General features: G+C 30.6%; 1 protein-coding gene across 1 annotated transcript; it reads right to left on the bottom strand.

The window, feature by feature from the left end:
• Positions 1 to 2223: 2223 nt before the first annotated feature.
• Positions 2224 to 5848, bottom strand: LOC124359434 (glycine-rich protein 1-like). The gene is made up of 2 exons (XM_046812174.1): positions 5738 to 5848; positions 2224 to 3140 (listed from the first exon to the last, which is right to left on the bottom strand). Exons 1-2 carry the CDS (start codon positions 5780 to 5782, stop codon positions 2364 to 2366), a joined length of 822 nt encoding a protein of 273 aa, XP_046668130.1. The 5' UTR covers positions 5783 to 5848; the 3' UTR covers positions 2224 to 2363.
• Between the last annotated feature and the right edge of the window lie 5365 nt (positions 5849 to 11213).

Raw genomic sequence — 11213 nt, 5'->3', positions numbered from 1 at the left:
ATATATTGAAGGTAATGGAGGCATGTGTTTGCAAAGCTATTCATAATGTCTCAATGTATTCAATATTACTGCAAACAAATCTATTATTTGTATCAAACAAAAATATTTGTCCTCATTGACTCACTCCATTTAATTATAGACAAAAATATCCCACTAATATTATAAATGCGAGAGTTTGAATGTTTGGATATTTGAATGTTTGGAGGTTTATCCTAGAATCACGCTGAAACTGCTATACGGATTGTGCTGAAATTTGAAACAGGTGTAGCTTTTGGTCTGAATTAACATTAAGGGTGCTTTTTACCACCCATAACACATTAATTTTACCAAATAAAGTCGAATTCAATTTGAAAAATTAGTTTGATTTCATTCGAATGTTATGATAAGAACGAAACGTAATAACGTTTCATAATTCAAATTAAACTGGCACTAAACAGCTTTTGACATCTGTAATTTGACAAACTTTCTGAAACATCTGTTTCCATTGCTAATTAAAATAAAAAGATAATGGCGGGCGACTTATTATGCCTAAACACCGGGAGTGAATTTAAATGACTAGAACAGACCCATATTGACCGCAGCAACTTTTTAGTTGTACGATACACTTTCGACATTGGGATATAAAGGCTAACTCTTATTGTTAATGAAGCCATAGAAGAACTTCAATAAATTATTATGGAATGTGGGAGGAAAATACTACACTTTTAAAAACTGTTTCACTTTACGACTTCAGGATCCCAAACCTCTATTCTTTAAACTTAAATCTAAATTGGATCAGGAGGTTGGAATAGCTTTGAGTGACTATCGATTATCTCTAGACTGTTTATTATGTCATAGAAAAGAAAACATAGATATATTGTCCAGTTTTTCAACAGAAAATTGCGTGCGAAGCCGCGGGTAACTGCTAGTGAAGTATATTATTTTTAGGACTGTGGACATGAGATAATCTCCACTCAGCTTTGAACATTATTTTGGGAGGTTTGTACATTCCTTGTAAAATCTTTAAGCTGCCATGTGCTCAATAAATACAGACATCATTACTTTAAACGAGTGTAAAATAACTTTTTGTCAATAGCATTGTCAATTTTGTTGCTTAATTGTGGTACTTATTCTCTTAACTTCACAAATCCTCTTTAATGTAAGGCTCTGGTAGTGAACATTGTAAAGTCTTGAGTTACAGACCTTTACAAACCAAGCATACAGGTACAATACTTATTTTTACATTCTATCCCGTAAAGTAGGATTCGGAGTGCCTATATCTGACTGGAATTCCGAGGACCAGTTATTACTTGCAAAAGAGACTTTGGTGCTTCGATTTATTTTATCCTGGGCTTAAATCTTCCCTGTTAAATTCACATTACCTCCTGTACTTCCTGTTAACAGTAGTTCCGCATGTTTTTAAAAATAATCCTAAATGATAGTCCCATTGCTAATATCGTGAAATAATTAGCTATTTTCTTTCACACTATACCAGTTCGTTCGCTTATTAAATTATATACCACTTTTCTACGTAAAACTATAATTGAAAAACAAATAGTTTATGATTGTATCGTCATGAATCGGTTTCTTTTAATAGGACTGTAGAAATGTTGTGTGGTTTATTTATCAAGATAAGGCAAGCTTGAATTTCCCAAAACTGATTTCTTTACCTAGAAGAAAGTAAAAGTCAATAGTAAGCTATAAATAACCCAAAGAAGTTTTTGTATTGTGTTTTGCCTAAGCTGACAGTTATTTGAATATTATGATAATCAAAATAAATTCAAAGCCTAGTATACTTGTGTTCAGTAATGTTCAGCCTTTCAAAAATCCCGCACGAGATCATATCGTAGTGATTTCTATCTAAACATAAAATGTAATGTTAATGGAAAATACCGTGTGCTTGATTGGAATTATACTCGTATAGCGTGCTCAATTTGTGTCACTACATTAGTATTTTACTGCTAATTTAATTCATAGTTATTCGATAAATATTTATGATTATATTATAAATAGGAGAGAAGCTGGCTATTTTTCTATATACACCATATTGTCCTATAATGTCTCTAAAGAAAAAATTTTAGAACGTACTAAAAATATTCAAATCGTCAACGTGCCGTGGCGAACCGTTAATATGAAGCAGTGAGAAGAAATGTTAGTGATATTAAAACTCACATCCATCGTTGTACTGTCGTGCAAAATTCATTGTATAATTTGTTCCAGGAAAAATAAATAATAAAAGCAATAAAAAGGTGATGTTTTATTATTTCATGCTCAAACTAAAAAATAAAAATAATTTTCAAATTAGAGAAAGACTAAATAATCTCTAAAATCATTTAATAAAATATAAGGAGTTTAAAAATAAACTAGAACTAATTTTTAACGATTTAACTTGAAGTGGTAGAAGAAGAAGAGGATCCGCCTGCGGAGATGGTGATGGACTTAATCATGTTTTCGAAACGTTGTTGTATGTTGACAATGGTTTCCAAGAACGACTTTAGCAAGTTGTATAAGTTGGCTTGCCCTTGCTGAGAAAGTGTGAGGACCCAATTTTCCAAATTCTTCAAGCCGGAGTTACTCAAGAAGTTAGCGGCAGCCTGTTCAGCATTGGTTATTCCTTGGGCGATTCTTCCACCGATGGAGCTAGCGAGTTGTCCCATATTACCGGAGAGAAGACCGACCCCAGACCCTGCAGCGTCACCGGCAGCAGTGAAGAGTGCGTTTCCAAGGTTACCGACGAGGTTGGTGCTGCCTGCAGTGGAGCCACCCAGACGCCCGATGATGTCCACCCCGGCCTGCGCGGCAGAGCCCACCACACCATTCACTGCCCCTAGACCACTGCCCGCTATCTGGAGAGCGCCTCCAGCCAGGGCAGAGCCTGCGGTCGCAGCGCCCCCCACGGCGTGGCCCACTCCTGTAGCCAACTTACCGATCACCTCCGGCCCAGCGTCCGCCATCTTACTCACCCGCCCCGCTGCTGACTTGATACCAGTAGCCACTAGTGAGGGAACGGTGTCGATGCCGAACTTAAAGGCGGGGGTTGTCACCTTGGCGACGCCGTTGTGAATGTTGTTGATGATAGAGGCTAGGTCCTGGCTGAACTGCCCGGAGAACTGGGCGCCGTATGAGTCTGACACTGGGGTTGCCGGATGACACCAGACTCCCTGTGTAAGTGAAATTATTCTTATTTCAGTTCTTTCAGGAAACCCAATTTTAAGGTATGTCTTAAAACTAAGTAGAATTTTACTTGGAATATAAATTACTATACTATATAAAAATATGGTTTCCATTTCGACGAATATAACTATTAATAATATTTTTTTCAGGTACAAGTACATTTGTATGGTAACTTTACATGTCGGTGTGTGATAGTTTATCACTGAAAGTTATCCTTTTAATCACTGCGCACTATTGACTATACATGTTCTGGGTTGACTATTCCATTTCTCCTTAGTTGTTACAATACAAAAGTATAGCCATCACTCGTTCTCAGAGCATTATTGACATTAATTACGAGGTTTTTTGGCCCTTATTCTGGGTTATGGATTTTGAAATTTTAAGTAAATAAACACTTTTGTACAAAAACATTATATACCGGCTAAGGTTTTCATATATTCCAAAAGGTATCAAATGTGATTTCCTTCCATCCAACTTTATGTTATTTATTTTTTGTGGTATGTTAAAATATTTTGTTATTTGAATTAGGGTAAATTTATCAAAACGTAAAATAATGAAAGTCGTTGGTGTAAAACAAAAGGTTCAAATTAAAGAACTATTCGAAGAAATGAAGGCAGGTATGAGAGATTAGATAGAGAAAGATGCAAGTAAAACACCTCAGGTTTAGGTGCAAGTTTCATCAGTCACAGCCTCCGATAACAAGTTAGAGGAAACCTGTCAGTATACTTATATCATTCATCGTCTTATCTGTCCCGACAGGTTTTCTTTCTCTTTTCTTGCTGTATGATTTTAGATTCATTCTACTGTTGACACTATCGCTTCCGCTCTCAGAACCATGGAATAGATTTCAATTATTACTATAAAAATAGAGTTAAAGAAAAATTAAATGATATTAAGTCACTATTTTAAACATTAGATTCTACTAGGGCTACGTTCTTGGCTGCCCATTAAGTGCAATATTTGTTTTATTTAATGTTACATTGCTCCTAAACTAAAACAAAATATAAATTTTACCATAAAAAGAATTAAAAATAATTACAACAGAGAAATAATTTTTGTTTGTTTGTATTTTCCATCTCAAAATTGATTATACTAGTGACATGGCTAACAAAACAAAAAGTTCAGTTATGTTTTAATAGTTGTTATAACTAATAGACTTAATAGTCAAATTTAATTATATAAAACATCTCTATTATATTATAATGTAAAAAAAAAAACTATGCCAAGTAAATAATGAAAAATTGGAATCCTAATCCAACTAAACTCTTATTTATTTCTTTTATTAAGTTACATTATTATTAAAAGTTATATAGTTCTAGTTGTTTATTAATAATAATAATCACCTTAACTATTAAATTTGACTTGTAAATAGTAACAATAAATAATACAAATTTATCAGATTTTATTATCGTGATGCCTTTTTACATTGATATAGAACTGAATAGATAGAGCCGATAGTGATAAATCAGAGCTATTTTAAATAAAGAAGTCATTTGGGTTAAGAAAGAATTACGATGAATTAAATAAATGTTGAACAAAGTTAATGACATGAAATGAAACTCGGCTTTATTAGAGGCGAAATTAGGACTACATGTTCCTTTTTACCACTTAACCTTGGTGGGAATTTACATTAATTTATAAAATCATAGGGAAAAGATTTGAACATCTGTTATAGACTTGTTTTTAATAAAAAACATAAACATTTTACTGATATTTATATAACAAATTCCGTAATTATTTTTTAAATTAAATTTATTACTTATTGGAAATACTTTCTAATTTGGATGCGTAATACAATAGAATACATTAGCTTAAAACTTAGGTACGGAAGTATATGTATTTTGACAATTTCAGTACAAATTTCTGTTTGTTATTTATTAAAATTTGCTAGAAAAAATTTAATATGGTTTTACTTTTATAAGGGTATTAAGGTACATCGGTATTTATTATTATATGCCATTTAGATTTGTATGATAGCATGTTTGGTATTATCTCTTTAGTTTTACGGAGATTAGCAACATTTTCAGAGTACCAGTAACATTCGTATCCAACAAAATCGAAAAGCTACTAGCATTATATAAAAAAGGTAATATAAGTCATTTTCCTGTTATGCTTCTATTAAACAATTCTATTTTAATTCATAGAACCAAGAATTAAACAATTCTAGGGATGTGGATAATTATGGATCGTGAAATGAAGATACTTAAAAAATTTATATTTGTAATTTTAATGTATACATACATACAAACGTGGCCTTAGCAGTTAGTAGTGCTTTATTCATTTTGCCTAGATGAGAAGAATTTTCTTATTCTTTTTAACCTGCAGCCTTCCAAAATATTAGTATTATTATTTAAACATGAAACTCAATTAATAATTATAAAGAATATCGGGCACACAATTTAAAATAAACAAATTTGTATTCATAATAAATTATCTTTATTTAATTTATGAAATGCTACATAATAAAGCGTAATAATTATAATACTGTATGAATTAATAATGATGAAATTGATGAAGCATAAGGAAATACTATTATCAAAATATTATGGAAGTTACTGTTTCTGCAACGCCAAAGTTCACATACCTCCAAGAAAACAACAAAGAAGAGGAAAATAGTTTTGTAACTCATCGTATTCTGAGGCCTGTAGTGGAACGGAACCAAGTTCGTGAACTTGCTCCTCTATATATGTGTTAGCCGTCATCCTCAATATATTCCCGAACACGATGTTAGCCGTGAAAACACAGCTTGATGTCAGTCTGTGAGTGTGTCCAATCTTGGGTTACACCATGTAACTTCTTGTTTACAGCTATTTATCTTTTAACAGACGTACTCGTGAATATGTACATGTCATCTTTATTATAAATGACTTATATTGTGATTGCTCATATTAATAATTATAATACAACCATTGGCCTTATTTAAAATAGATAATATATGTTTTTGTTTGCCATATTTAATGAATCATTGTTTTATTCATTTAAAAATCATATTACCCACATTTAAAACATAACAAATGAAGAATAATTTAATTACTAACAGGTAGAATTAATAAAAATGTGCCTATATTAATCATCCTCATGACGGAATATTCCGGAGATTTGTGTTTTCTCCGATCATGACTTATACACATATCATATACTTAATACTTAAACATTGACTGTAAGAGTTCGCTAACCAGTATTTAGCCAAAACAACTTGTCAAGGAGTTGGCCATTTGCATTTTCAACTAGAGAATCAAATATGTAATCGACTGAAAGGTTTTAAAAGATAAAATGTTATTGTAGATAAATGTTATCCTTGCGCTTTTTTATATCTGTTATATTTACAAGATGGCGTCCGCTCTAGAATGGATGCCAAGAAAAAAGCGCAAGATATCTGTAATTATATTCTAAAGGAAGACAAAAGTGTTTTGAATTCCTAGGTAATTTTCAATAATGCATCTTCTTATGTGTTTTTTGATATCTCTTATGGGTTTTAGATAGAAAGAATTGGAAATTAAACTTCGTAATAAGATAGTACTTATACATTGAATTAACAAGTTCACATGCTATTCTCAGAGAGCTAAACTTTTCAAAACGGCAGCCATTCTCTATTGTGCAAAACCTAGTTCTGAAGTATTCACACCAAACAATAATAACTGTTTCTTTTAAATAATTGCAAAACACACGTTTTTTTTATCGGTTTCAACATTAGTAAACTAATATTGATTTATTTATTCCAACGGTACAATAATATGAAAATTATATGGTAAATAATGTAATGTAAATAAATAGTTAACAGTAGCATATAGTCACATACAAACTTGATAAATATGTTATAAAAGTAAAATTTCACAACAACCAAATAAGTAACAACTGCAACAAAAAGTAATGAAAAAGAAAATAAATACTCTATATTTCATAACACCAACTACAATACAATAATTTAAATAGTACTTACGATAATTAACAATGTAGGTAAACTGAATGAAATTTTGAAAGACTACGTTGCATATAAAAATAAATAATAACAATGTAACAAAAACAACAAAGATAAGTAACAAACTGTAATAACAGTAGCAAAACAGTATAAAAGCAACAATATATATATATATATATATATATATATATATATATATATATATATATATATAGAACTCTAAATTTAACATTAACACTAAAATATAACAATAATACTTAAATATACCTAATAAATAACAACATAGGTGCAATGCATGAACTAAAAGAATGACTAAGTTGCACGTATAAATATATAAAATAATGTAACAATAACAACTAAGTATGGCAAGAAACCACCATGCAGAAGGTAACAATAAAAGCAATAAACATTGTAGAGTGGTAAAAATCAACAATAACAAACAATAATTGTGTAGCAACCAACAGCATATGCACAAACCATAACATAATTTATTTTAAATTGCTGTTTATAACAGGTTTTTAAGCCTTTTTATTGAGAGTTGTCGTCTCAGTGTTGTATGATACTACATCGTCAGTGTGACATATAGCGATGACAAACACAGGTAACATTTAACTTTCCTCTGACTAAGCCAGTTGGAGTGCATTCTTATTTCAATATGAAACCTTCAAGTACTTGAAGAAAAGTTGAGTAAAAAGTAATAAAAAATGTGTCTAAGTATAATATTATAAATACGAATGTGCCTTTCTTTGTTTTACTTTTCTTTCAGTAGCAAACTGTTTAAACGCATTTTACATGAACATTTTTACTGTATGTGGTATAAATAAAGGGAATAAATATAGCACTATTCTCATTTCGAAAGTCTCTCCACTGATCTTTAAAATAGCGAGAAATCCCATCTTGGTGTCTACAGTTGTAAAATATTAAATGAAAGAACCTGACAAATATAATGAACTGTTCTTGCAAGCATTATTTGATGACAATAGAACCAAATTTTTAGTTAATTAATCACTATTTGCCAATGTATTAACATTTATAGTGTAAATTTTCTAAGGGCTAACCATTGGTTTTCACACCGTTTTCAGATTTCAGCGATTAGGTAAGACCTCATCTACATTATAAAATTCCCTGATTTGATTCCAAAGACTCCCTATGAGAAGTCATAGGAAACTATGCTAGATGAAAGTGTGATTTTTAACTAATGTGCTAATTCCAGCTTTAAATATCTAAAATATTTAAAGTATTTTTCAATATAGAAACAAACAAAACACGAGATAGTGCACTTTCAACTGTAAATGTTTGGGAAATATTAACACTTTGGCTACCAAGCGTCTCAATGAATGATAATGTGAGTTTCATCACAGAACACTACTGCGCACCTCAGATGTCAATGTGTTATGTATTAGATATAAAATACAAATTTATTATGTAACTTTTACTGTAAATATAAAGATTTTTAAAACTTGGTTGACCTTTGACAGAAGCACTCCTTTTTGATCTGTGGTATAAACTATTTTCTTTCTCGGGTAGTAAGACAAAATCAAGTATATAACAAAACCTAGTAAGAATTAAGTAAATGACAATGACCACAAATGTCCAATATTTTAACTATTATCTTGAACTTGAAGGCAACAAGGCAAACTCAACATTGGAGGCTAAAATTTGATTCGCTCGAACCAACAATGGCTATACACGTGCGTATAAGCGTATAAAAAACAAGGTATTCTAACTTTTACTGTAATGTAAAGACTGTTATTAAACCTACCTTAGTTGTTTTTTGACAGAAGTAGGCTTATTAAAGCAGAGTATGTATATATATTTTCTCAATCGGGAAAAAAGGCAAAATCGACTGTGGAACAAAACATTTCACTCTATCCAGAAGTGCTCATACAGATGCAAAATCTAAGAAATTATCTCAACACTACAACGTGTAAGAGTATGAGTTGTCTGAATCAGTTCAAGTATTTATAGGACGATCTAAATATTGCACAGTGCCATAAGAATAAAGTACTTGTTTGTTTAGTGGAGGTCTGACTTATACTGCTTTGATAAATGTACTTGGTTTTTGACTCCCAACAGCATGAAACGCGCTTTCCTGTCATGCTGTGCCAAGATAAGTGTTTATTCTAAATTTCATAAATAATTTATTGATCTTATACCTTGTGTTAATGTCTATAATACAAGTTTAGTATTTTTAACAGTAGTTTATCTGAAGGCTCCAAATGAACAGCCAGTTGTACTGGCAGTAACTTTGACTTTACCTGGAAATGTCTCAATTTAAAGAAGTAATTTACACATCAAAACACTATTTGGTTTATTTTTATTTATTTTATTTATAGAAAATCTTACACTTTTTAATACCGTATCATTTGAGTATTCAAAATGTTTAATTTGTACAAGAGAAAAATAAAATTGGAGTATAACTGTACGACCAAAACAAAAAACGTAAAAAAGATTCAGTTTAATACTATTTTATGGAGAAACGCTCAAGGGCGTTCCACCATAACTGGCTTTTAAAACCTTTAAATAACAACGAATTTCATTGTGCTGAACATACATATACAGTATAAAGAAGTATAGAAGCCACGACTATCAAATTTACGTTTCTACAGGTATTTGATATTGAAATGAGTAGTGATTTATGTAAGTGAGCTTGATAATATCTAATTGCTCACAATGGAATTATACTGTACGTAACGAGGAGATCAGACTGATAGTTCCTTTGAACTTTATCGAATTTTTCTCTACAGTTAATTCCATTAAGGGCATACACGCTTTATTTCATAAGCGAATATTTAGTTCACTGTAGAATGTTCTTATCTTTGACAACACATATTAAAGATTTATCTACTTCATAAGAATATGAGCTTACATATAAATAGATTTACTTATGTTTTCTGTGGTCATGTTATTAACTTTAACTTATATAAATGGCTCAATGTCTTAACTCGTATTAAAACAGAACAAACAGTCCCTAAACCAACAAGAGTAATTTAGTTAGCTAATCCAGTATCAAGAAGAGAAACGGGAATATCTTGTTGGCTTAAGTGCAAAGTGTAACTTCTAATTTGATATTCATCGTTTATTCATGTGTATTCATGTTACAAGTGTTATCTTGTATCCTTAATAATGTAAACTTTAACATTTCCATCTATACAGTCGTAACACGCCCTTTTTCAGGCGTCCTTTATTTAAAATCCAATTTATACTTAATTTCCAATATGTGAAATTTTAGAGTATTCCAAGTTAGAATTAAAAAGAGCTCAAAATGTATTTCATTACAAGACTAAATACGTGATACTGGATAAACTGAAAGTACCTGTACAAAATAAATACACACATTTACATGCAATACAGGTTTTTTGATCAAACTAAATATAAAAGGTTTAAGTCAGGGCTTTTTATGTTATTACAATTTTTCAATTCAAATTTATTTACTTTTTGAACTGAGTATTATACATTTATGCTTAATACAGTGATCCGAAAACTGGTGATTGTACATTTCTTGAAGTATCTCATAATCTTAAATATTAATTTGTTTTCTCTATATGAATAAACAGGATTTTTGGGTATCAATGAATAATTTTGTTTTTTTTTATCATACAATGTGCTGGGGATATAAGTGTTATAAAATTTTGTTTATCATGCATTGAAATTGAAACCTTACAATTTTTAGCTCAGGAAGGTTGTATAGCAGTCAACCATATATTTGTAATATAAGCTAGTTACAGGCAAAGGGGATTTAAAAATTGTTAATTCTCGGTATAAAAAAATTACATTTCAATTTTTTTGAACATGTAAAATGAAGGTCCAAAGAATGAACAGAAAAATTCAAACATTTTATTGTTTAAAACCGTCTGCCGTAGAATTTTGCGTAAGTATTAATTTTATTTTTGTATTAAAAAATTTAGAGGAAAAATTACTGTCAACTTATTAGTATTTTATTTTTAAAGGAGGTGTGTATTATGTAAATACACTTGGATGGCGGAACTTAAAAAGCTTGATTAAATTATTAACGCATGAGTATTATTAAGAGAGGTATTACCAGTTCAAGAAAGATTTTGCTTAAGTTAAGTGTTCAAATGAAATATTATTTAAAGGTTGCTTGAAGTAGAAATTTAATATCCAAAGTCACAGTAATTTA

Source organism: Homalodisca vitripennis, chromosome 4 (assembly GCF_021130785.1).
Source record: "Homalodisca vitripennis isolate AUS2020 chromosome 4, UT_GWSS_2.1, whole genome shotgun sequence".
Classification (NCBI taxonomy): domain Eukaryota; kingdom Metazoa; phylum Arthropoda; class Insecta; order Hemiptera; family Cicadellidae; genus Homalodisca; species Homalodisca vitripennis.
This window is presented reverse-complemented; position numbering and strand designations above follow the sequence as displayed.

Bases quoted from the DNA above. Each gene is read 5' to 3' on its own strand.
- LOC124359434 (XM_046812174.1), bottom strand. From the start codon at position 5,782: ATGAGTTACAAAACTATTTTCCTCTTCTTTGTTGTTTTCTTGGAG. The intron at 3,141-5,737 runs GTATGTGAACTT...TCACTTACACAG, and splicing joins TCTTTGTTGTTTTCTTGGAG to GGAGTCTGGTGTCATCCGGC.